This window comes from Cynoglossus semilaevis, chromosome 14, assembly GCF_000523025.1.
Source record: "Cynoglossus semilaevis isolate Cse_v1.0 chromosome 14, Cse_v1.0, whole genome shotgun sequence".
In the NCBI taxonomy this organism is placed as follows: Eukaryota; Metazoa; Chordata; class Actinopteri; order Pleuronectiformes; family Cynoglossidae; genus Cynoglossus; species Cynoglossus semilaevis.
In genome coordinates this window covers 19613724-19641525 of record NC_024320.1, presented here as the reverse complement: position 1 = coordinate 19641525, position 27802 = coordinate 19613724, and the positions used below count along the sequence as shown (strand labels likewise).

General features: G+C 39.9%; 1 protein-coding gene and 1 long non-coding RNA gene across 3 annotated transcripts in view; both read right to left on the bottom strand.

Moving 5' to 3' along the window:
- Window positions 1-4838: 4838 nt before the first annotated feature.
- On the bottom strand, window positions 4839-15103 carry LOC112488098 (uncharacterized). The gene is made up of 3 exons (XR_003051836.1): window positions 11064-15103; window positions 10108-10222; window positions 4839-7085 (listed from the first exon to the last, which is right to left on the bottom strand). It is a non-coding gene; the product is annotated as an uncharacterized LOC112488098 (long non-coding RNA).
- Window positions 15104-17635: 2532 nt separating this feature from the next.
- The window catches only part of unc5da (unc-5 netrin receptor Da), a 202753-nt gene continuing 192586 nt past the window's right edge, over window positions 17636-27802 (bottom strand). For both annotated transcript variants that reach the window (XM_017038680.2, XM_025061979.1), the window contains 4 exons: window positions 23467-23616; window positions 20441-20605; window positions 20039-20217; window positions 17636-18373 (listed from right to left, as the gene is read on the bottom strand). In XM_017038680.2, the coding sequence (XP_016894169.1) occupies window positions 18175-18373; window positions 20039-20217; window positions 20441-20605; window positions 23467-23616 (693 nt within the window). In that variant the 3' untranslated portion in view covers window positions 17636-18174. The remainder of the gene's footprint in view (window positions 18374-20038; window positions 20218-20440; window positions 20606-23466; window positions 23617-27802) is intronic.

The window sequence follows — 27802 nt, the reverse complement described above, 5'->3', positions numbered from 1 at the left end:
GGTGAGTGCCTCCACGGAGTACAAAGTGGAGGATATTTAGGCAAAAGTACTCTTGACCACACCAATTTAGCAAATAATTTAGAAAACAAATAAACAAAAAGCCATATAAAAAAACACTATCCATGGAGACTTAAAGAAAGTTGTGCCACTTATTCAGTGAGTAGGAGTGTAAGCAGACACATGGAGCAACATTTAGCTGTCCATCATGTCTCACATCTCATTTCGCCTGTCCACAGACACGCGTCATGAAACTTTCCAGTGATATCTGAAAGTGATACCTAAAGACTGATTACTATTTTTTACTACATTTTTTCACTCTTGTCTAACACTCACATTTAGTACTTTATAACTATCACTGTAAACTGACCATAGTCACGAATATAACTGTGATTAGTTGTTTTTCTCTACTTGTGGCCCAGTGATGGCATGGCTAATTATCCAGGGCGTTTGGTACAAAAAAGATTTTCCCAGCGGTGGATGGATTGACCTTCCCGACGCTTAAAATAATTAAACAAACAAGATGAAATAATTAATGTTTTTTTTTGTTTAATTGATTTTTTTTATTGTTTTAATAATAATAATACTTTAATTTATTTAGAAATGAATGGAAATTTGCCATCTAAAACAAAACTTTAATGTTGTTTTGTTCCCAATTTTTCTATCTTTTCTGATTATGGCTGTTTCGAACACCAAGCCTATCATGAGGAACATGTTCTGACATTGAACTTTAACTCAATTCCTCAGACATTCCTTAAGCGTCAAACAGCACCTTTGTCCTTATCTACAAACATATTGTACAACGACTCTACAAAGAAACGTCCACCTCTGTTTCCTGTTGGAAAATGCTCCTGTGCAGATTCCCCAGAGGAGAGAGTGCAGAAGAGGTGCCTACAGTTCACTCTCAGTGCTGATTAGTGACAGCATAAGATACAAAATCTCTCAAAAATGATGTTCTTCAAGGAGAAAAGGATGAGCAGACTCAACATTCATCATTTTATCTGGAACAAACAACAATGGTCCAGTCACATGACAGATGCCTCCCATCTGCTGCTGCCGGAGTTTAAAAACGTATTTCAATTACAAACTATCTAGGAAATCTCTATCTGTATGTTCCACTTGAGGCACATCCTGCGCTCCTCCTCCTGAGGTCACTGACTACGTGCCCAAAAACAGGAAGCGTGTGATTGAGTTATTTGTAGGCTCATCCTGAGAAAGGCTGTATTTATGGCCGCCGGGTTGATTAGTTCATAGAGGAGACTTTGACAAAAACAAATATTATAGCTAAAGTATAAATAATGAATCTTCTGAAACTTCAGGGACAATGTTTGACTTAGCAGTGAAGGAAGTTTGTCCTAAATGTTGTGCAGCTTGGTGAGGAATTTGCATATCCCGTGAGGGAGCAGTGCGATGGTCCATGAGTGTGTTTGTTTATTTGTATATGAAGGAGTGTGTGCAGCAGATGGTGGTGAAACAATGTGTTGTGTTCACAGAAGTGACCCATGTTGGAGGAAGGGGGAGGAAAATCTCTCCGAGTGTCAGGAACTTATCTCGTAATGACTTCTGCATATTTTTTCACTTGCCGGCTGAAAACGATGATATAATAAAACCTAGACATAAAGTCTGCGAGTTTTATATTGTTAATAAAAAGTTAAAATAAATTCACATACCTGTGACTTTATGTTTGTATGTACAGTAAACAGGAACATATTTTCTTCTTTTTCTTTTTTTTTTATTAAACAGCTGGGACATGTCAAGGACATCGACCTCCAAAAGTTTATTTGGGGAAATCAAACTTATTTTGAATATTTTAAATCATATCTCTGTCCTCCCTACAGCTGTCAGCTAGATTGCAGAGAGATTATTGTGATTTGTAAATGAGGGTAACAGGAAGGCAGTCCTGTGGACAGCAGTGTTTGTTTGTGCAGACTGTAATAATAAAAAATAACCACAATGTACTAACTGTCTGTCCAGAACCACAGGGGAAAGGTCAGAGTCAGAGTTTGAATGTTGGCGTTAGGACATTCATCTGTCCTCTTCCTCCTCCTCCTCCACCTTTCTGTAGAGAGAGTGTGAACGTTGACATGAGTGCAGTTCTGAAACTCAAAAACACCAATAACTAAATAACTCTAATTTATAGCAGCGCTAATTCATCTATTAAATGACAGTTAATTCGTTGTGACTGTAACGTTTGTATATAATAATCCTTCACCTCAACCGCTTGAGGCTGTTACTGAGCTCCTCAGTCTTTTCTGCTCAAATTGCTGTGCTCTACTCTGGATCACTGCTTAGTGTCCTCATCAACACTCTCAGCGCGCTGCAAAGCGGCACTGACGGCGTAAGTGTACTCTGTCAGGAACATTGTAACGCGCTGACGAGGTGGACCGTTCTCTATCTCTGCAAAATGTAAACATGTCAATTCAATAAAATTTAATCACTTAATCAAACAAAAAAAAAAGTGTGTGTTTCTACAGTCATATGTCCACTCGGATATTCTTTTCACTAGCACTTAATGTATGTAAGGGCCTCACGGTGGAAGTGTGATTTTCTTGCTCTTGCCTCACAGCAAGAAGGTTCACGGTTCACTGGTTCCATTCCTGGTCTATCTGCATGCTGCGTGTGCACTGGTTTTCTAGGAGTCATAGGGTTTTCTCTCACAGTCCAAAAACATTCATTAACATTAGGTTAATATACCTCTCTAACTTGACCACAGGTATGAGTGTGTGTGTTTTTATTTTAGTAAATTATTCTGACATGAACCTAGTGCTGAGAAATGAGTATTACACAGTAGAAAAAATAATAAATAAATGATAATAAATTAAAGAATATAGAGTGATAATTATAATATGACGCCCACATGAATATACAGTGATAATTATAATATGACGCCCACATGTATAACAGGGGCCCAAGAAGCTAACCATTAAACGTGAATGAACAAAAACATAGTATATGCAAGGCAAAATTACTGCACATACAGAGTATATTGATTTACCTGCAGTAATCAAATTTATTGGAGTCTCTACTGTTCAAATGTTCACATTCTTTAAATTCCTTTCCTTTCACAAGAAGCATCAATAGTTTCATGTCCTCCTGCCGACAGTATTCATCGAAACTCTCACCATGCTGTGTCATATATTGAAATCCACTGGAGTGCTCTGGCAGGTCAAAGGTCTTCGGTACTATGTTTTTCTTTTCCCATTTGTTTTTATGGCTGATGACCTGAGTGGAAGCACCTGCGCTGAAACCCTTTGATGACCTGAGTAACAGAAAGATGGCCGATGACGGCCCAGGGCTTCAGATAAAAAGAAGACTTAACTAGGGAACCTGGCCCTTTACCTTGTCTGCGGCTGGTGTTGGGTTGCTGCGGATGTGAAGGGAAAACAAACAGTTAACAACTTTTCAGATAGTGTCGCACGCAGGAAGAGATTACTCCCATATTTGCACAAATGAAGGATTTGTTTGCTATCACTTCAGGTTAATGTGAACGAACGCGTGGTCGTTGTAAGTCAAGCGTTTTTCTGATTTACATCTATTTACACAAGAGTAAAGTTCACTGAAGTAAAATTCAAAAGTAAAACAAAAAAATGTCCCACATGTTCGTCACTCCAGGTGTACACTACTTCAGTATATGCTGTCAACTGCCAAGCTTTGGAATCCATTTCTCATCCTTAACATCATTGCTAACAAAACTAGCATCATATTTAACTAAGACCTTATGACACAAAACTTTAATGCCATCTGCAGCGAAATATTACACAAAAGACGTGAGCAATGAAGGGAATGAAATTAATTAATACCCCCTCCAAAAAACCTGACTGCTACCTGCTTACTTTAGCTCCTTTCTGAACTCTCTATAATATTAAAATGTCATTTATTATCAACTATATGAAAACACTAATTAAATTCTCTCCGCTGCTTTTGGTAAAGTAAAGGTCTCCAGGCTTTTGCAGCAAGACAAAGAAATCAAATAATTAGAAATATTCAAATTTGTTAATTTTCAGATTAAAAAGCAGCCAGTGACCTTAGCACTGAAAAGTAAATGTCTGTAGTAATGAACTTTTACAGCGATGACCTTCAGTAACAATGAAAGAAAAAAAATAATGGGCTCACACCAATTTCCTTAAATCATTTAACAAACTCATAAAACAAATGATGTAAGACTCTCTGGCAAAACATAGTGGAAACGTATTGTCGACTCTCTTATTGTCCCAGTAGGTAACGCTTCCTAAACAGCTGGAGAAGCCGTGTCAAGGACCTGAGGGTGTTTGCTACAAGTGAGGTCGGTGACAGCCAGAGAGGCGTGAGAGAGAAGCGTCTTGACCGGTTTAGTCTGGCTGTTGGCAGGCTGCACATACATAAACATAGCAGATTGCGACTGAGCGAGGAATGCTTGCCTTTGTTGAGACCGCCGTGGTGATGTCATCAGTACTTTCCCTGGCACCACCTGGGCAGGATTTACAGGAGCAGCCGAGAAGGTTGGTGTCATAAGATTCAAGGTTCAAGAGGCTTATTTGGCACACAGAACAATGCAGCGTGAAATTTGTTTCTGTGCCTGCATGTACTTCAAACAGAGAACATGACGTTAGGTTTGTGCAAATCTTAAGACGGCATAGAGTTACTCCGAGTTACTCCGAGTTCTAAATATAAACATAAATAAAAACAAAATGTTAATATAGACAATAATACATACATTTATATAAATATATACAGTACATACAGTATACATACATACATATGTACAAATATATATCTATACATATACACATATATGGACTGTCTAATTAATCTGTACCTATACATACACATATATGGACTGTCTAATTAATCACATGGTAGCTTTGTATTAATCCCAATTAATCAGGGTAAATGTGATTAATTACGATTAATCTAGATAAATAGTAGCTTCTTCTCATGTATACTGCTGAAACAGAAAGACAAATAACAGGAAGTAAACGTAAGTGTTTTTCACTCATTCAAATGATGGAATTATTAATACGGTAAAAATGTCTTAAAATGTAGCTTCATAGAGTTGTTTGACCTAAATCATAGGCGTGCGTGTTGGTGGTGGTACGTAAAACACATGCAGAGTCGTTTTCAAAACTTCAAAGCAACGTGTGATTGTCCACAACGATATTAATCAGTCCACAGTCCTTCGTCATCCATTTGGTAATTGCGTCAGTCGTAGGGCTAATTACTGCCCTTGTCTAACGCAAGCTGTCATTGTGACCTGAAGTCGAAGCCTTCGTAAACACGTGATTGGTGGTTGACATGGTATTTGAAGCTTGAGGTGCTTCAGTGAAATAAAAAAGTTTTACAAACTGTGTATTACAGCAAAGATAACTGCATGGATGTGGAATCATTGTGGTAAGACCAGTTGGTTGACTATAATAGGATTTAAGCAGACGAATGACTTGAGGGGGAATAAAACTCCTTTTCATCTTCTCTGTGTTGGACTTGGCAGTGTCCTGCCGGCAGCAGGGACAGGATGGAGTTTAAAGAAACAAATCTGGTGGTCTGATTAGTCACCTGCCTCCATTTGTACTTTTTAAAAAGAGTTTACAAAGGTCTCATTTCAGTCAGCGGAGCTGAGAAGATTAGCTACCCAGTGACCTGTGCAAACACTGGCATGTCTGTGTGAAGGCTAACATGTGAGCTTTTAGGAATGTGCGTGGGTGTTAAAGTGTCAAAATTAGGAAAGAAAAGAAGCCTTTTTTTTGTTTTGTTTTTTTAAAATAATTATACATATCTGGGAGAATGATTTCAAGTACAGAGAAAATAGTATTTTCGTGTGTGGATAAAAAGGCGGGAGCAGTGGTGAAATGAACACAGGAAAAGTGTGTTAGGAAAAAGCCAGTGAGTGGGAATAAAGTAGGACTCGTGGCAGAACCCACACTGCTGATGCTGGTTGTCTGATCTGCTAAGAGACAGTTGGCAACAGCCTGTCTACCAGCCGCAAATGCACAGTAATTCAAAGCATGCGACGTGACGCCGTGCCCTGTGAGCAGGGACTGCAGTCAAAGCCCCCTCACCACACACACACACACACACACACAGAGAGAGAGAGAGAGAGAGAGAGAGAGAGCACTGGAGTGACATTCACTGTAAAAGTAACAAATGTGCCTCCAGTCCACGTGATCCAATTATCCACAGTTCCATAGCAAATTTGAGCTGAAGCTAATCTTGTAGCCAAGCGACATGGCGCCTCTTCTACAAAAAAAAACAAATCTGACAAATTACAAAAGAAGTCCGGCTTGTTGCACCTAAAGTTTATAAGGGGGGAAAAAAACAAAACAACCAAACAGTTCAACCAAGTAAGTGTGATCTCAAGGTAACACACTTACAGTGAGGGGCGTGCAAATGGGATTTGCTGCTTCAATCAGTTGGGGTTTGTAAGTCACATGGTGAGGCTTCTGCTCTGAAATGTCCAGCACAAAGGAGTGTGTTGAGACAAAAGGATAACAGTAATGACTTAGTGGAAGGAAAACAAGATTCCAGCTTTTTGTAGGTTACTTCTCATGAGTTTCACATGACTTGCATTTAGCACTTCTTCCACCCCTTCACTCTCTCTGTGCTCAGAGCCCCCTCTGCGCCACCAGCCCTCCTCCTCATTTCCACCACCACTTCCCACCCCGCTCTGTGCCTTCCTCCTCCTCCTCCTCCTCCTCCTCCTCGCTGCAAAGCACATAGACTTCCTGTGTGTCCCGAGCTGAATGGTATGCGCATGGAGTGGGTGTCTGGGAGGCATTTCATCCGGCATGGAAAGAAAAGAGAAGTCAAGAGTGCGGGTGAAAAAAAAAAAAGAGAGTGAGAGTCGAGAGTCATCCTTAATCCATTTGAGTCAGAGCAGTTGTCCAGAGGCGAGAGGGGTGGGGTGTGCAGCAGAGGGTGAGAGGACTCTAGTTGTGCCAGGGATGTGTGTGTGTGTGTGTGTGTGTGTGCACCGTCTGGAGGGGAAGAGAAAGGTCCCGAGCCTGTTTGCCTTTCTGGGACAGTTGACATCCGGCAGGACTTTGCATGGCTGAACAGGGAAAGCTTAACTAGAGCAGGCGCTGTGGATGAACATTAACCAGAATATTTCTGCTCCACTGTGGGAAAAAAAAGTCAAAGTAAAGAGGAATCACATTATACTTATTCATGTATTTTCCTGCCTTTGTGTTTGCAGTAAATTGAAAGACAGATTTGTAGCCCCTGCAGCTTCTTGGGTAAATGCTGATCTTCGGTTTGGTCTCGTCAGACGGGGTGTAGCTGCTTTTTGAATGCCAGACCTGACTGGACTGGACCCAAAGTGTAAATGGGCACAAGTCTGTGTGACTACCTCATGCCATGGAAACACACACAGAACGTCTAGACATGTCTGCATAAGGTCCTCTTTGTCATGAAGAACACTGCCCCCTGGCGTCGGGTACCTCGCTCTCTGTCAGGGCAATGATGTCAATTTAACTACCAACTAGGGTTGGGTATTTTTTTACACAGACATTAGATACTTTCATGACCCTGAGACCCACAGTTTAATAGATGGGCCTCCTAACTCTGTAGCTATCAGATAGGCTTTAGTCTGAATTTATTGTATTCCTAAAAGCAGCCATATGCTGTATGTATTGTAAAAACCCAGGTGTCCTGACACAATTCTCCTCTGTCAGTACTTCATAGAACTACAGTACATGTGGTGAAAGATGAAGACCCCTCAGAGGAAAGGTCTGCAACTTTAATCACCAAAAGAAGTGTTTTTATAATCAAAAAACATTTTAACTCAAAGATTTAGTAGCATTGCATACAACAATTTATTGCTATTTAATCATTTATTGTAATTTGTTATTTAAATTACCAACAGCCAATGATAAATTCTAACAAAATAGCATTCAGTATTTAAATTGACGAACTCCCTGCAATCACTTACTGTTCAGTGAGCTGAAGTCGAGTTAAGAAGACAGTAACATTAGGTTGTTTTGCTATTGGCAAGCAGAGTCCCAACTAGGCTAAAACTTCAATGTTCTTTCTGTCACTGTACTTACAAACAACCAACATTTAGTTGCACTATTGAGGTAGAAGGAGAACAGCAGTGTTCAAGACCAGAAATAACAGAAAAACACTGTATGTAAAAAAATTTTTTTTTTTAAAAACTGCACTAAAAGTACTGTTGGAAAAATATAAAATATACACAAGAATCAATATATTTATGTACTATATAAATATATACAGTACATGTATATACATATATGTATTACATACTGTATATGAAGCTCTGTTTGATAGTATAAATACATCTTTATATTATTAATAGATATTTATAATTTACTACATAAACGTATGAAGTTTGAATGTTAAATTTAATAATATTGTGGAAACATGTACAAAATACATAAAATCTACGCTACATGTAGCTTTGGAAACTCATGATGAGCTCACTAGATAAACAACATGTAACTCGTGACAGACACATTAACAACAGCTGTACTGTAGCTCCTAGCGCCCACTGATTTATGTGTCTGTACGCTGGATGACAATGTGGTGAGCAGACTTTAATTAAGCCCCATTTCTAGGACGAACCAGACGACTTAAACATTTACAATGAGTAAATTGTAAATAAGCTCAACCAGAACCTTTCTCCCATCCACTCACATTTTTTCTGTTGCTTCAGTCTTATGAGGTGCTTCATTGCCAACTTTTTGGTCCATATTCCACTTGTTAGCATTTTTTAAATTCATGCTCTGGCAACAACCAGCTAGCTCTTCCAGAAGGTCGCTATTCAATGTTCCTCTGGACATGGAGCAACCTCCAAACAAAATGAATCAAAAAATGATATGTATCTTTAAGTGTATCATGAAGACTGCAGTGACAGAGAATTGTGCTTATTTTTGTTGACAGACCACTATGTGTTGAATTGTTTTATTAATGGACAAAAAAAAAAAAAATCCATTGTCTCCCACTTATACATTTTCAGGGTCATGGCAGAGTGGGAGCTGGAGTCAACCCCAGCAGTCATGGGCCAGGGAGGGTACAAATTGTCCATTACAGCTATGTATTTGCAGTAGCTACTGCTTTTATAAAAAAATAAAAATAAAAAAAAGGGAAAAAGTAAATTCAATGATTGCTTTTTTTGTCAATTATATCAATTATTAAGTGTCAAAGTGACTACTCAGTTTTAATTACTTTTATTTTGCAGTAAACACATCGGTGGGAACACGGAGGCCTAGGTGTTACACGCAACATAATTGATGCCTTTCGGGTCAAGTTTTCCAGACAGTGGGACACAGAGCCGACTACATGTTCACGGCTATTATTTATTTGATTAGCAGAGCCGACTACGACTATGTTCACGGCTATTATTTATTTGATTAGTGTGTTTACACCAGTGAATGTCAAAGGGCTGCTGTTGGACCTTATAAACACAGGTACCTGCCCTTGTAACCATTTAACAATCACGTCCGTTGTCCAAAGGTTACACACTTCAGGGATAATTGATTTAAAGAGTAACCCCCCATTCAGCCCCCCGCACCCTTCACCTAACCATTATTTCAAAACACAGAACCCTGAGGCCCCAGTGTGAATGAATTATCAGTTCTGCAAATGACGTAGACACAAAGCGAACAACTTATCGAGGATTCCATCAGCAGCTGGTGTTCACGTTGACACTAAAACTGCGTGAAGTTGTATGAAGTTGAAGTATGTTTAAGAAAAACACGTGAGTGAGCTGATAGATTTACACAGTGGGCCATTTAACGGAAGGATTTTTTAAAAAATTGTTTTGTTGGTATAAACGCCTTTGTCTTTTCTTTTTGTAATCATCGTGAGTCAAATGTAGGCTGGTGCCAAAATATTTTCACAGAGTCACATAGGAAATATAGGATTCATCTAGTTTTATTTATCTAGTTTGAACTTACTAAAGGATCTGTAAATTTTACAAATGAAGAGTTGAGATGTGGGGTTGATATTTAAATCAAATACTCGTACTCTTTCTCATAAACATGCCAATTCAGGTATTAGATACTTTTCACCTTAACCAGCTGCGCACTGGCCAGTTGGTCACTGCCTTAATTAATTATTTCCCAAATGTCAGCAGTTTGGCTGTATTTTAACACCGGGAACAAAGACAGAACAAAGACTTACTGTTCCGTTACGACACAATTTCCTAAAACACCTGAAGACTCCCCTCCTCACTGAACACACACACGTTCTCTCTTCTCAGTGGATAGTTGATGGCTCTTTGTAGAAGCAACAACGTCTAGTAGAAAGTACAAGACATTGTTTTTCATTTAATTGCAGTATTTTCACTTTCTGTTCAAATGACAATGTAAAAAGTTGAATTTTATTTATACATTTTTAAAAGATATGAGTTCTATTGATTTTATTCTTAGTGTTATTGATATATTGTCTCATATGACAACAGTGTCAGCTTAAAATCTTGCTTGTTTATGAATATTTCAATATCATCTAAATGTCATGGGCAAAAGATGATCGAATTTTGTCGAGTTTTGTTTTAGGCTGGCAAAGTTTAGAATATTACCGTAGTGAAAAACAAAATGTAGAAAGGGAAACACGAATATTTAAAATGATTTCACTGCATATTTATTTCAACACAATACGGTATATAGTTTCAAAATTGCAAACATTTAAAAAGTAAAGAAAGTAGAGAGCATCACCACCGATAATATGGCTGTCACTGTAAAACATTCATTCTGCACAGAGATGAATACAGGAAACCGAAATGAAACATGAGAAACACAAACTGACACCAACTGTGTTGGAATCAAAGAAAGCTTATTTAGCGTTTTTGTGAGAGGCATACTCAAAAGGCAGTAGTTATTTTCCTGAAAATAAAATTGAGAAAACATTGCAGTCGGCAAACCTTTACCACTTTGAATGAAATTACTCTACTCCACTTAAGTTAGCATTGTTCTAGAGATCTTAACACAATGCAAACCTTCAGATAGTAGCATTTTAGTAAGCATAATTAAATAAAAACACACACTGTACATCACACGTTTGAAGGAGCTCAACAATTGCACTAGCATAGGCTGGATCATGAAGCGTTTTCAAATTTTACACAACATTTTTACACACACCTGCTTAACCACAACCGTCGAGCCACAGAACCTGTGTAGAGCAGAGATCCCCAACATTTTTGCTCCACGGATTGGTCGTTAAATGCGGAAAAAAAATAGGACAAAATAAAATGATTCGCTAATAACGACCACTATTGAAGTTAAACTCACCACGACCACCTGTGGCGATGAATCTTTACGCTACTGAAGACAGGAAATTAAATCTACTTTTATTTTGATAAGAAAAAGCCAGTCTTCCGCCATGTTTCAGGCCCTCTTAGAAAAATCAATTTAAAGACTTTTACTCTGACAAGCATTCGTATAATTTGGAAAACATCCGGAAACCTTTCAAAATAAAACCATCTTGCGTCCATATTTAGCCAATAAAAAGTTCAGTGTTGCCAGATATACGGTAATTATCGTATTTGTACGCCAACAAATTATTTATTATTATTATTAACAAATTATTTTGTTATTGTCATATAATGTACACCAATTTTACCTGTTTGCTGTTTGGCTAGATTCGTTCATTAGCACAACAGGATATTGCTATTACTTGCACATACTGCATCCTTATAGTTCACCAACAAGTAAGATGTAGAGTAAGCGATATTAGCAATAATAAACATAACTTATATGCCACTTTAGAATTAAAATAGGGTGTTAACAATATTTTATTTCAAAAGAAATGATCATTTTGGGCCACTGATATGATATTGATATGATGCCTATATCTGACAACACTGTCAATGACCCACAGTTCAGTACCAATCCAGGACCCTGTAGTTGGGGACCTCTTGTGTACAAACTACTGTCAGACATGCTGAACAATCTCAGGTGACAGACGGTCACCTCATTTTCACAATACTTTTCTTATAGGCACAGAAGTTTTCTGGCATCAAATATAACTAGTGTTTATGCTTCAGTTTGTCATGAAACACTGTTTAAGGTGAAGAATCAACCAACAGAGAGGCAAAATTAGATTAAAAGAAAAGATATGCAGCACTGTTTGACTCCACACGTTTGTGTGTCAACAAGGCTGAAGCCGAGAGAGCGAAGTCAAGAGGAGGAATTTTACCCTGGAAACCTATAAATATCAGAGGTCAAGGTTGGTTTATGAGATTTGGACTTGGACACCTTGGAAACACTGAAATGGCCTTTCAGACTGGCATTTGGCAGCAACCCTCTTGGCTGCCTTTGCACTGGGCCAAAGAGTCAATTCCTGTCAAGTTTCAGGGCATTTTGCCTAAAAACCACCGATTTTCAGACACAAAATACATATGAAGCTTTGAACTCCAACAGCAACAGTTCTAATAAAATATGTATGAGGCAACACAGTAAAAAACACAACATACTATTTTTAAAACTGCATAGCAATGCTGGTTACATTTCCTGAAATTTAGCCTCATTTAATCCTCATTAACAAGCAGGTGATGTGGTGTGACATTTGCCTCGTCATACTCAGCTTCATTTAAACCCTTGCCTTCTTTGTTCTAATATACAGCTCAGGTACCGCTGGTTGCTGCCTTGAAACTAACTGAGAAGGCATTCCCACCAAGATTTAGAATCCAATTATTTTAATTTCGATTCTCAGTAGACCATCAGCTGCAAGCAATCCTCATTTTGCATCCTGATCCTTGTTATGACACACAAAGAAGTGGCTGTCAAGATGGATTTACTGCTTTCAAGAATATTCATTAGTTAGTATTACATCACCTATGTAGCTGCTAAAGAGATTTTGACGTGTTAAAAATGAAAAACAAACAAACAAAAAAACAAATCAAAACTCTATGAGTGAGCTCTTCGTGTGAGGTTTCATCCTAGTATGTCAGTACATATAACTTAGATAAAACCGGTTTCTCTCTTCTCCTCCCAGTGTGTACTGTACAGTACTGTGCTGGTGATTTTTTTATTTGTTTTTTTATTTGATCTTTGTACCTAGCAGGGACGCAGAGCTGTGTCTCATTTCTGAGGAGACCTGACGGACCGCATTCTCAGAGAATACACAGAGAAATGTTTGGGGAGGAAAAAAAAAATGATGTTACCAGGAATTACTTACTACAGGGCCTTGTGGAGTAGTCCCTGCCTCAGAAGTTCATTCAAGTCTGAACTTTAGAAGGAATGATGATATATCAGGGGACTATGTTAGAGATAATAGCTCAGAGAACTGAAGGCCTTTAAACTGGGAAGGCGAAGAACTGCAGCAACATTTTCTTTCTTTTCTCATATTTGGCACCATTTGATGGTTTGCCGATGCTTTGTCTACAGGACTTTGAGTGAAATTATTCTTGGTGCCGACGCCACTGTAGGAGAACTTCACTCACTGACTCAGTTTGAGGAAATTCTCATTCTTGCATGAATGTGCAAGAACCTAGGGTGCAGCCAATTTTGCACCCAAGGCCAGATTGTAGTTTGGCGCCCCCTATCGCTCCTGGTCGCCAACACTTTTAGCACCATGCTCTGGTTTTATGAATGACACTTTTCTATGGACTAGGCCAGTGTTTCCCAACATTTTTCGAGCCACGGTACTTATTTTTCATCAGGTAAAACCTCAGAGCACACCAGCAAACAAGCCTCTCAAAATGTATATGTAATGAAATATCAGTCGTTTTGTTTAAATTTACTCACAATTGACTAGAATCTCCACCTGTTTAGTTGAAGACACCACTAATATACTCGCAGGAATTGAAGAAAAAAATGTTGTTCTTCAAGTGGTTGGGAATCACTGGACTAGGCAGTTCTTGTGTGTTAGGGTAAATGTCACGTGTATAACAAAACATATATAAAGTGCATCATATATAAATACATCTGTACTTATTTATATAAATTAATATATTTTTAATGTTCACTTCACTTTGTGGTTCTTGGTTCTGTACTGTAGCAGTTATCACGTCTGCCTTACAATGTAAATGTAAAAAAAATACTATGTGGCTAAGGGCCAAATAATCCACAACCTAGTACTGGTTGGGAACCACTTTTAACATTTCTCCCTCCAACAGATGGCGCCCTCAGCGACTGCTTACGTGGTGTATGCACAGTGTTGGCTCTGGTTACTGGCCGGTGGTTTAGAATAGTATATTTTCTGGTGTAAAATGATGGCATTTAAGTTCTATCTTTTATCTATAGTAGATGTGGTCAAAACGCTTGCCTTACAGCAAGAAGGTCACTGGTTTGCAGCTCCGACACCCTGGTGTTTCTGTAGGGAGTTGCCATGTTCCTGTGTTTTTCCAAGGGAACCAATCCAAAAACATAATTTACAGAATGTAATAGTGAATGAACTCTCCACTGTGACCATAGGTATGAATGTCAGGGTGGAGGGTTGTCTCTGTGTGGCACTGTGATTTGATGACCTGTTCAGTGTGTACCCAGCCCTCGGCCATCAACTGCTGTGATTGGCTTTAGATTCAACCCTGAAATAGATAAAGTCATAAAAGTAGAATGAATACAAAAAAAAAAAACAAAACAAAAAAAACCTCTAAATAGTAGTTGTAAGCAATTATGAATTGAATGTGGATTAATTTTGAATGTTGATTTTTATTTTATTTAAAAGGGTGGAATAAATGAATCATTGTTGCACTGTATTGATTTTTAGAAAAGCTAATCTATAGTTTCTATAATTTTCAATCAGTTGTTCAAGGCTACTTGTTGAAAGATGATAAAACGTATTGGTATTTGCAGTTGCTCAGGGGATAGAGTGATTCTACTACCAATATTACTGTATGAGTATGTACTGATACATGTTAGTTTGATGCAGTTGTTTTATAGTTTAAAGTACTTGGCCTTTGACAATGTATTTGCTCTGATGTATTTTCCACTGAGCAAAATTCAGCTGTTTTAAAGCACAATGCTTCAGCTGCAGAGCAAATATTGTTCTGTAATAAATTCTTAAACAGCTCACACCATAACTCACTCACACTGCCATGCTGCTGCTGTCTTTGTCTGTGTTTGTGTGGCCTGTTTTAATGTTATACTGTTATTCTTTTTACCTTATAATAAAGATGAAGTAATGTATGTGATCAACATCAGTTGTTTTTTTCTCTAAAAACGTAATAAAAGGGATGTCCGATGTTGTTTTTTTCTTTAAAAACGTAATAAAAGGGATGTCCGATAATATCGCCCGACCAATATTATTGGCCCGATATTAACATATTATGTAATATTTGTAAGAATTGTTATCAGTTTTTCCTCTAATAATGAAAACCCGATAACGCAATGCCTGGGTTGTTTTGGGGATGAATGACTGTATAATAATGTGAAAGTCACTAGATGGCAGCATTGCAGCTCATTTAATTAATCTAATACTCATACAGTGGATGTACAGATTAATAAATAAATATTACCAGGCCTATATTGGTATCGGTTGACATCGGAATTGAAAATTAGGGGTTTGGACAATATCGGCATATCGGATATCAGCAAAGTTAGTATCGGACATCCCTTGAAAAAAATAGATAAATCTATCCGCTTTGTGTAAAAGGCTGGTTTCATCACGGACAGACAATTAACCCTTCGTTTTACACAGCATGGACGTGTTTTTACTCCGACAAGAGGCATCTCACTGGTAAATACCTTCTAAGCGCTGGCCTTCTTTCAGAAGATTTGGAAACTCAGTCTCTCCTCAAGGAGTTTTTACTGCACTGGTGTGGTGTTGAAGTTCATATTGATAGAATGAGAAACCACACTGGAACAGTACAGGTTGGAGCTATTCCCAGTATGATTATTTGGTGACCAGGTTTCAATGAAGATGTATTTACAGTGAGGGAACTGCCATCAGGACTTTGGTGTCCTACTGCAGAGCCAGTGTGAGCCCACATCCTTGTCTGGCAGGTAAAACTGGAAAGTCTTATTGGTGACAGGTGGTCACTTCAGAAAATTAGTTTATTGGCTTCAGAGTTAGTTAATTAAAAATCGATGAGGTGGATATACACCGTCTTCACATCTGTCCACGCAGAGAAAGGCTGCCGTTTTAGACTATCTCTGTAAAACCTGGTTTAACCGGTTTTGATGCTCTTTGATGTCCTGCAGAAATCACTCAGAAACCAGTGAACTTCACGTGTCCATAGTTTCATGAATATGTCATTTAACACCTTGTAGATGCAAATTACTTGGAATTTCATTTGAATTTAAATTAGAACCACAACCAAAACAATACATTATTCTAGGTCCTTATTCTCACACCATCTTTTCTGTTTTTTCTGAACAAAAAACAAACAAACAAAATGTCCATTAATAATAATAAAAAACCCCAAACAAACAACAACAAAAAAAAAACATTTTCTCGAAGTAGTCGTCTGAATATGCCATTAAATGTCTAGATTTTTAAAACCTGATCTTGATGTTGTTTTTTACAGACCCGGCTATGGATCATATTTGAGATGAAGTCATAAACCTTCTACCTTTTTAGGATTTATTGTCATTTTTAAAAAACAAAACACAATAATCCCGAAAAAGACTCGCATCTCAAACCATTATTTATTATTTTTTAGGGGGGAAACATCTGTTTTGGTAACTGACTACACAGCCTATTGGGGTCAGACAAGGTTATGTAGTTGTTTATGAATCATCACATTAATTTTAATGTACAGCTCCAAATGGGAAATCAATGCATTCACTTCACTGTAGAACAAAAACCAAAAAAAAAAAAAAAAAAAAAAAGCTTATTTCGCAAAAAAAAAAATGCCTGAACGACAGAATGACAGAAGGTATGTTTGGCCTGGCCTCAGTGACTAATTTAATTACATTTCAGTGACAGACAGAACAAACACACTCAGGCACGTTGGCAAAAAGCCACAATGACACAAAATCCTTTGGGTCTGGCCCAACAATGAGGTTTGTTTCACAAAAATGTACCTCCGTTTGATTTTTAGATTCTCTTCACTTGGTGCAGCTGAAACAGCACCGTATCCAGGCAGGACAGTCGAACGTCACTGATCTGTCACATTTCCCACTGAAATTGGACTGTAAAGTGTACAATCCTCTGTTTCATCTCTTTGCCAAATACAGTTTCAATGGAGCTGCTCCACTGTGGGGGCGTGGGTGGTGGTGGTGGTGGTGGTGGTGGTCGCCCAGGCGTGGTAGATGGTTCTTATCAGGGCAGAAAAAGAGAACGCTCGCAGCTCGTCGCTGCTCCGTCAGCTCCGTGGTGATAAATGTTTACAGCCAGACATTAGGAGAAAAATTAGCTCTTTTTGTTAGAGATCATTCACTGGGAAGCGTAGCTCTCTCTGTCTTTGTTCTGTCCTCCAGCCTGCCCGGCTTTGAAAAAGCCACACCAATTAGTGAAATCCATGTATTTGATCCAAGAAGTTATTTAAAAAAAATGTCAGCTTGAGTTAGCCCAAAAAAAAAAAAAAAATCAAAAACACAAAAGTAAATTAAAAACAAACAAACAAAAACCTTTATAGTGATTAATTTTCTCCAGAAGAACCCATGGTTATGCAGATCCGATCTTGTGCAGTCTTTTGAGGAATTTTGCTGATTAAGTTGAACACATATCTCCAGGGGTGCTAACGTTGTTGGTTAAGCTAACTGTTATGTTATTTGTTTAAGTGTAATAAAATACTTTGTTATACTTCTTTTTTTTCATGGCTGTGTCATTTGCGTGAGCATCAGATGGTTCCCAATCCTAATTACACATCTTTATCAACATCCCAAACTCCAGGGGGCGATGTTGCTTTGGGACTTTTTCAAGATCAAACTGCAGCCGTAACAGTAAAGACACAAGGCAGAAAAAAAAACTATGACACTATCATGATGTTACACTTAACCTTTTAAAAGCCATCAAGACTGTTGAAGCCAGAGCCAACAAGTCTGATCTTTCTCACTGACAGTTTGTCCAAAACTCCATCCTAAAAAGTAGAGTCCTCTGCACTCAAATACCCATAATCCTCGAGTAAAAGATTACGGTCTTTCTGAAACGATTGGCGCAACACATTCTCACAGTTGTTTGTCGTTGTCTGTGTGTCAGTCTATATGTGCCATTTGGTGTAGCAGAGATATTCTTTTAAGCAACAGTCTCAAACCTCGCTGCCTGCTGTACATCCTCTTCTTCACTGTAGGTTAGCTAGCACACCAGACCGCCACTGTTCATGCAGTAAAGGTTTGTCATGAGTTGATCTGCTGTGAGCCTGCCCTACCCAAGTGTGGTGAACGCTGAGTCCGGCTCTTCTCTGACGCAGCCGTGCGTGGAGGATGTGGGCGACTGGACTTTGCCAATTTCCTCAAGGGCACTGGCCAAAGAGTCCAGGTCTCCAGAGTCCTGATGCTGGGCTTCCCAAAGACTCAGGATCACCGATGACGGGCTTTCCTGACATGCAAAGTAGGACAGGTTCCTTCAGGGTAAAAAAAAAAGAAAGAAATCAGTAAATACACACGAGAATACAGAGAGAAAAATACTTCAAAATCCTGTGCTGCTGCTGGTTTATACCAGCCAAGGTCTAGTCTTCAACCTGTGGTACCAGACCCACATGTGGCCCTTGAGTTTTTTTGCATTGGCATGTGTTTTAAATGTGAGGCCGTTTCTCCAAACAAAACAATCGTGGCCCCGACATCCATTAGGCTGCTATTTTTAGTCGACAGCAGTGAATTCTAGTCTGTCTACAGACACTGACGTATCAATGACTGTCAGACACTGTGGAACACAGGGCGGCGAAGGACACGCTAAAGTTTCAGCTTGATTTTTAAACAGCAAAACAACATAGTGTTACTGTCGTCTTCAGCTGGAGGTGGCTGTGCAACTTTTAAGGTATAAGTACTGAAGCTAAAACAAATGGTTCATGGTTTTTTGTTTTACTTTAATGCATAGGATAACTACAGTTTTGTAAATTCCATAAACTGCACTATGATTACAATGATGGGAGGCTCTTTTTAATTTTTTTAAGCATATTTTTCCCCACATTTTCTTCCTTTCATTTTCCCGATTTCCTTTTTTAATGACTGTTTGCACTCATTGTACAATGTTGGGCTGTTGTAATTAATGCAAGTTATGCAAGTTTTTTTTAACTTTCATTTTTGTTTAATGTTATAATTAAAAAGCATCTGTTAAAGGTAGCATCTCCTCCTGTGACCTGTGCCCCCATGACGTCAGGGAACCAATTTCCTCAGCTGTTGTTACACCTTTTATCCAACAGATGGCAGTGTTTCATAACAATGGGGGGTTTCCCGCAATCCCTCCACCCCACCTTTTATCCACTTTTCCATGCCCGGCTTCCTCCCCAGTGTGACCACATCCTTCCAAATCCAAATAATTATCACTAAATCAGCTCACATGAATATGTCCCTGTTCTAATAGGATGGAAAAATACACCTGAAATCATTTCACTTCCTCGGTCACAAACTTTTGTTTCCCAACTTATTTGAATGAGCACCTGAGTCACAGGTCTGCCACAGTTTCACAGCCTGTGAGAAAAATTTGCCTGTCAAGATTTTCCACGAGTCTAAATGGCAAAAAAGAACTTGATTACCCCTTCCTTCTATGAAACCTCCATAGCCTACGCATAATACTGACATGGCACAACCTCTGGAGGGTATAACAGGGACTGCAGGAGGGAGCACATGTGGATTTGCTGCTAATGAGGAATGCAAACATGAACGTACTTCCTTGCCACAGGCTTGCCTGTTAGTGGTCTGAAACTTCCTGCGTAAGAAAAGAAAAAAAAAAAAAATCCCAACGCTGCTTCACTAATCCAGGCTGTGTTAAAAATGCCCTCCTTTTTGCCCGTGTTTACAGATCTATAATGGAATCAGCCGCGTGGCCTGTCACCAAAGGCTGGTCGCTGATGGAAGATTAGAGCTGACACTGCGCCTAAACTCCTGATTAAAAAAATACTATTCCAAGAGTTTCCAAAGAGAATATGAGACATTTATGCAAAATCAAACATACCAGCTAATTTATGTGTGTGAGCTGGTGAAATGTGCCCATGACTCGGCAGCAGGAAGCTGAAACTTGAAAAAGTCTGCGGCGTGACTGCGAGTTTTAGAGTGCTCATAATTCATACCTGTCTATGTGGAGCTTTTGAGCCAGGAGCTGCCAGTCCTTCCCCTTGGCATTAGCGGTGTCAAAGGTGGCGCTGATTCGCTGACGGATGGACAGGGGGATTTTGAAGGCCCTTGACCCTGTCTGAGAGGTGACGGTGCAGTCTGACTGAGTAAAAAAGGGGACCGCTCCCTTTTCATTCTGCTCACAAAATGAAAAGATTGAGTGTCAGGGTGATTCTGATGCCGCCGTGATAGCCGTAATGTGAAATCAAGGACAAGAACTTTTGGAGACCAAAAGCTCCTTGTGAGAGAGGCTCATTAGGCGGAGCCCTCGAATCAAAGACAGACTTACTTAAGTCTGACAGAAGAAGCTGTTAAAAAGCGACATGAACGGCCCAATGCTGAGAACAAGTGCTACCCACCTCCACCACGGACGTGTAGACCTGGAGAATCTGCTCCTCGCCTTTGACCTGTCGCACGCTAATCTTGCAGGAGAGCTGAGATGAGGAGTGGCTGTATCGCTCCAGAGAGAAGGCACACTGCAGGGGACGCTGGTTACTGGCCCACACCTGAGAAAAGGAGAACTCCTGAGGAGCAAGAGAGAATGGGGTGGGTGGACAGGGAGAGTGATGACAGCATTAGTCGGAGGAGACAACAAACTCATTAAACTCCGGCAAAAGACATACGTAACGTGACTCCAGCGTTGCCACCCACTTTGCAGTTTACATGATTAATTAAGACCAAATGAGTGGCCTCTTAAGCCAATCAATGAGGCTCCCTAATCAAACAGGTTTCCCGTCACCACCGGCAACAGCAGCCACTTCAGCCCATGGGATAAAAATAATATTTTCTATACTAAGAGCAGAGCTGGACTCATCCATGCCGAGACTTAATAAATCACAGACGCTGCTCGTGAAAATTAATTATTACCCATACTGCGTGGTTAATTTAACATGCAATCATTAGGTCCATAAAAATAATAAACCTGGGACCACAGTATCAGCAGCAGCAGATAAAGCAATAATACAAACTACTCTCCTGACAATTTTGGAGGTAAAAATAAAGCCTAAAGATTTAAAGTCAGAGGTATATTACTTTCTATTAATTCTCACGCCTTCCTATTTTCTGTTAACAGGAAGCCTATGAATGTCAATGAGGTCATATCCCAACCTGCACTGACATGGGTTCCAATAATCCAGAAATGATCCAGTCCTTGAAATGAGTGGATCATTTCAAAAACAGATCATACAGGAGGAGACGCCAGAGTCGCCAGTGATGTGATGATCTCGATGTCATATTATATGCTGATGACACAGTCATTTATTTATTAAGTGACAGCAAAGAAAGAGAAATCTATTTTTATTAGGGGGAAGTAAAGTGTTGAAGATGTCCATTTTTAATAACACTGTCCAAAACATACTTGATGCCAAGAGACATCTGTAAATGTATGACTTAATAATTGTAACCCAGGAGGTCATGTGGTCAGTGGACGCATTTAGAACACCTTGGTTTTCAAATTAGATTAAATTGGTTCCGTATTTCCCAACCATCCGCACTGCAGTCTGACACCATCAATTACTCTCGGCGACAAGGTAGCCTCCCTTAACTTCACCGCTACCACCCTCTCCAGGCAAAGGTCACATCTTTCTAAAAGTCGGGACTTCATTGGTATTAATAACCGCACCTTGTCACCTGCATCTCAGTCACTATGTGTCCCTCATGGTTTAGTACTTGTCACCCTTTTATTCATTCTCTCGATCTTCCCCTTCTTTAAAGTGACTCCTTCAACAATGTTATGCAGACGATGTTCAAATCTACATTTTAACAAACTCTTGAAAATCAGGTCTCGGATGAAGGTCAACGTCCTTCAACTAAATTAGGGTATGTTTAACATAATAATGGTTAGTTCCATAACCCTCCATAACAAAACTCGGATATGACTTTTGTCTCGCCGTAAATGAAACCACTCAGCGTCTCAGAGTCACGGCTTTAAACCTCACTTTTGGATTTCACATTGAAAACATCATGAAAATTAATTATTTTATTAATCAATTATTAGAAGATTTATTCTCAAATACTGCACTGACAAAAATGTCTCCACCGATCACTCACCCTCCACTCCTCCAAACTCGACTTCTGTGATGTCACATCTACCAACCTCCATAGTGAACTCTGTCTGCGGCTCATTCTTGTGCCACATCACTGGACTTCTGCAACTTCATCGGTTTCCTATACCATATTTGACACAGTATGAGTGTCTACTTCATCTATTCAGAGCTCCACATAACCACTGTACCTCTCCAACCTCCACTCCACCTGTCTCATGCTCCCAACCAGTATAGGCACAAAGTGTTCTCCATAGTTCCTCTTCCCTGTGGAACTCTGTTCCTAAAATCCTCGAGCAAAAAAAAAAAAACAAAAAAAAAATAAAACCCTCAAACTGTTCTGATGTGCAATTCATGTGTTTGTTAAAACGCAAAAAAAAATTAAATCAAACTCAGCACTTTGATGTACAATTCGCAAAAAAAAAAAATTAAATCAAACTCAGCACTAACCTCGTCCATTTCAACTGTCCTGAAATTGATTTCTGTTTAACAAACCGTAATTTTATTATAGAATCAGAACTACCTGTCCATTTGAACTGTCCTGAAATTGATTTCTGTAATTTTATTATAGAATCAGAACTACCTTTGATGCATTTCTTGCGTTTGAGCTTTCAAACTAATTAAAACCAAAAAGCCTGTTCCTTCTCCTCTTCCTCACTAGTCCATGACCCAGACTAGAATGCTGTGAGAGCAGGTCAAAAACACTGCTTCACCAATGCATCATCCCCTCTTCAGATCCATCAGACCAGAGAACGGCCACGTATAAAAGCCTTTTCCAAAGCAAGAGTGGTGTCTAAATGAAAGCCCGTCGTCATCTTCCCTGCAGGACCCTCGCTTGGATGATGCTCTCTCCAGCGAAAAAACCCCTCGTGGTATTCTGAAAGCACTATAAGGGGTTAATTTTTTAATAGAATGTTGGAGGGATAACATCACAAGGCAGAAGCAAACATGCAGCCTATAGACTCCTCAGAAGATAACAGGGGGGTGCACATGTGAGTGCCTGCCTGAAGTCATAATTAAATTTGTATAGGAGTGCGTTTGGTTAAGACAGCTAGCCTTAGTAGTATCACGCTGTGCTTATGCTGCTGTCCTTTGACTTTGATATGTCCCAGCAAGAAACAGAGAAACTGCTGGAGGAAGGAGAGAGGTTTAATTATGCTTTATCGTGAGAGAAGCAGTGATGTTGTGCTGGATGACAGTATCATCCCATCGACGCCTGGTTCCAACTGAACACCGTTGTTTGAACCAACGCGTGGATCAAAGTGAAATAAAGAAGTGTTGGAAGGTACAGAGCTCCAGATACTTTAATTGGAAATGACAAATCCACAGTTAGAGTTTCCTACCTGGCAGGTGGTGAAAGGTTTGATGCTCCAGAGTATTTGTGGGATGTCCTGGATGGACACCTGGAGGCTGAACGTGTTCCCCTTAAACAGCATCAATTTCGGCTCCTCCAGGAGTCGTCCAGCCCTGCTGCGCTCGCCCAACACCACTTCCTGATAGGAAAAAGTAAGCAGTGTGTTGTTAGGAGAGTAGAGAGGAACGGAATCTGAGGAATCTGATTGTACCTGAATGACACATCAAACGTACAGCAGCAGTACACCTGAATCAGGGTCCTGCTTTTCTAATTCGAATAAAGATCACAGGGGCAGCACACTCAGTAAGAAAAAAACCAATAAACTTTCATTAAGTTGTACTGGACTATGCAATCACCAGCATGAGTTGCATCCTGGGTGATTGCGTCACTTGGCCTGTTGGCTGCCTGCTCTCTCAGGAGTCCTGCAAGATAACAAAGATTTGTGGGATTCCTTTAGCAGGATGTTGTTCTGGTTCGGTGTTTACCATCCTGACTAACCTCAAGCACTGCTACAGTTCCAAACAGCAGTACCACACTCTCCCAACAGGGGGCCTCAGGCAGATGTTCATTTAGATGTGCTGCAGTTATCTCACATCTTCCTTCCATTGTTGAATGGTGACCTGCTGACAACTCTGCTCACATCTTAACTGAAGGGTCCCTGTTGTCAGACTGTGACTTACACGGACAACCAATAATTGAAGATCACAGTCTTTTCTTCTCATTGTCACCGATGGTTTTATTGGCCACACGGACAATGAACTCCCCGTGCCAAACACTTGACTCCTAGCATGGTCAGGACTTGTTCCAGGGACTCTGACAAGCGTGGGTCCTCCTAAAGAACTGTTTCTTCTTAGATTGGGTCGCGACCCTCAGGTTGGTCGCAAGAGTTTTTTTTTTTTGGGTCATCTCGTATCATGTTTCCCAGGAGTTTACGAATAACGTCCATAGACTTGGGTTGCGAAGGTTTGTGACTTTTAAAATATGAGTCCCCAGAAAAAAAGTTTGTGAAACACTGTCCTAAAGGACATTAGGTGTATTACTGGAAGCCAAAGCAGGAAGATCGATGAGGTAAAAACCAACACTACTGCAGAAATAGTTTTTTTTTTATTATTACGCAGCTGCTTTTCAAAAGTTTAGTTCCTAGCCCTAAATTTTGAGTTACTGTGAAGCTGGAAATATCAAGCCAGTGTCTCTCTGTGACATCCTGCACAGTTGACGTCCCATGTCACACTGGGAGCTCACAGCAAAAGTTTTTATGTGAAAAGTAAATCACAGTAAATCAAATGTAGGGAGGATAAAGCTTACATATGGAGGCAGAAACAAACGGTGGTGTTGTTTACGTGGGTGTTGTTGTTTTAACACCCCAGGTTGGTGTGCTGTTACACAACACATAACTCTAACACCACAGCGACAAGTTTGGGAAGAAAAGACTGGCTGATTAACGCTGTAATTGTTGGAGTGTTTTCTGCAACGTTTCACCTTTTATAACCAACTCAGATAAAGAACCTCTGTGGCTGTTGGAGCCCGAACAAGATCGGTTCCTCACCCAAGAAAACAATCGGTTATTTTTAATTATAGACCTAATAAATATTTCTAAACTGTTTTGCAATGATCTGACTGGGTGCAGGTAGTTATTTGGAGAGATAACCTCACTGAGGTTGTGAATGCATCAGGGACGACTTGTTTTTTGGGTTTTGAAGACACTGGAGACAGCTGAGACTGGAGACAGCTGACCAGTGACCATGCAGGACTGGTGGACAGTCAATTAGAGAGCCAGTTGAAACAGCAGCTTCATCATCGCTGTATATATAAACACAACATGATTCGTCCTGTGCTCGTGACCCGTCCTCTCATCAGCAGTGGGCTGGACATGAAGAGAAAATGAAGAGGTTTTCATGGTGCTTACACAACCCAATCACAACTTTGAACCTTTGGGCATCAGGCCATAAAAAAAAAAATCCTCCAAGAGTCAATTTAAAAGCACAGTCTCAGTAACAAACGATGTCGACGTAAGAAAAAGAACGGCCAAAACAACTGTGTGCTGAAATCTGAGTGACACAACAGTCGCTGCTGCTTATGACAAGAACCCTCCACCAAACTGAACAAAGGACGGACTGTATGAGTGATAAAAACACACCCACACACCCACACACACAGCCTCGGAATACCAAGAAGCCGACCAGCAAAAAAGCGTTTGTTTGTTTGTTTGTGAAAACCAGACACGAACAGAGGAAATCAATCTCTGGCCTGGATTGTGGGTTTTGGCTCTCTGCCCGGCCGTACTGTAAATATTGCAGCTCGTTGGAGAATAGCATCACACGTGTGACTGTGTTAACATGTACGTCGGTGTTTGTGTTTATATCCGCCGCGTCGTGGGGATACACAGGGACGGCCGTGGGTACGGGTCCGAGATTCATTGTGCTTATCAGCCACATGGCAGAGTGAGGAGGGGAAACGCGGAGCATAAAGGCAGGTCTGAACCTGATCGATTCCTGCTTCAAGCTCACTGGGGAAATTAATTGTCGTATGAAGCACAAACAAAAGCCAACAAAAAGAAGAACAAATGAACAAATAACCAAGTCTGACTGATGGAAGGGTGAAGTGAATTGGCTCTTGGCACCTACATCCAATCTCTCTTTGTACACGCGCAATTCTGCATCATGAATGAAGCCCCAGGAGCAGCAGGTCTTTGGCTTTGTGCAACAGCTATCAGCATTTCCACCACTAAAAGTGTCCGTGTTTAATTAAGAAAGGAAACAGATTAGTCTGGAAGAGGCATTTTTCCTTTTTTTTTTTTTTTGGCTAAAGAACCTTTGAACGGAGAAGGATGTGTGTGTGTATGTGTGTGTGTGTGTGTGTGTCGGTTTTAAAGGGAGGCCACGCTGCAAGAAAATCATTCACGGAGCACGGGAGGACAACACACGGTGATGAAGTGGGGCTGCAGCTCAGATTGTTTCTCATTTCAACGTGTTCACAAACTTGTCACACGGAATGCAATCCTCAAACACATTTAATTAACAGAGAGCAAATTAAATTACAAAGTGAGGGCAGAGAAGAAACCTTGGAGCATCTGTTGTCTTTGTAATTAAAGGTCCCTCTTTGTCTCCGAGTCATCACGTACCTCCCCATGGCACTGTTCCTCAGATCTTCAGTGAGCAAAAAAATAAAAAAAAATGGCAGGCAGCATCCCGGCTAAACAACAGACATGACAGACAAACACTGTGGTCTGTTTACCGTCATCCACATACATGTGACGGCACCAAAGCTCTGCCTTCGTATTTCTAACAACCTAGCGTATCATTACATCAGAGCTCAGATGTTATCGCAGGACTGGGGCTGGCTTCCATCCAGTGGCTTCCTGCGTGTATTAAAACTGGGACAGTTGAGGTTATTTGAAGTACTCGCACACAGTCAGGGGCCGAGGACCAATCTGGACGCTCACTCTTCTCTACAAACACGAGGCGCTAATGAGGACGTAAATGAGGAGTAAAACCAGATTTTCTACTGTTTTATGGCTGTCGATCTGAATCCATTTCTAAAAGATTCATCTGGTCAAAATATTTGACACATTTTTAATGCATGAGCAAAATGACGCGTGTTGTATATCATAAAAAAATTCCATTCCATAGTCGATACATATGTTTTTATTTACTCAGAGGCTTCAACTTCTGGCAGCACAGCCAATCGCTGTCCTGTTGCTGACCCGAGAGCATAGCAACCCAAAGTTATCCAATCAGCATCTTTGAATCTGATGGCTTATGGGCGATTGATTTGTCGCCCCAAGAACGAGTCTCTCGGAGATGGAGTGGATATCTGAAGTACTATCGCACTGTATCGTGTTCCCTGCCGTTTACCTCCGCCACAAGGGGTCACTGTCAACAGTCAGTGTGTAAATATGATTAAGTTATTTGTTTTTATGTTCAGTTCAAATGTTGCAAAACTGCACAAAGTGAAATGTTTTGAATAGTAAGATACGCAGTGACCTCCACAACTTCTTGTTTTTTAAATATCTGTCAAAAACACATTTGTTTTTCATTTCCATTTGACACTGAAGTTATTTTCTGTTTTATTGTCTTCTGTCTTTTTTGTGTCATATGGCTGCTTTGGTTTTATGTTTTTACTGTCACTGCACTTTCTTTTCTTTTTTTTTTAAATGTGCTTTATACATAAAATTGGTTTGAAGATCTAAACATGACCCAACACATAAGATCAAACTCCTCAGTTCAGGACTTTCTGCATCTACAAAATTTTCATTTACACAGATACGACAGATGATTTGATAAAGGAGTTAAAGGAGAATCTATGGAGAGCAGGAGAAACCCCCC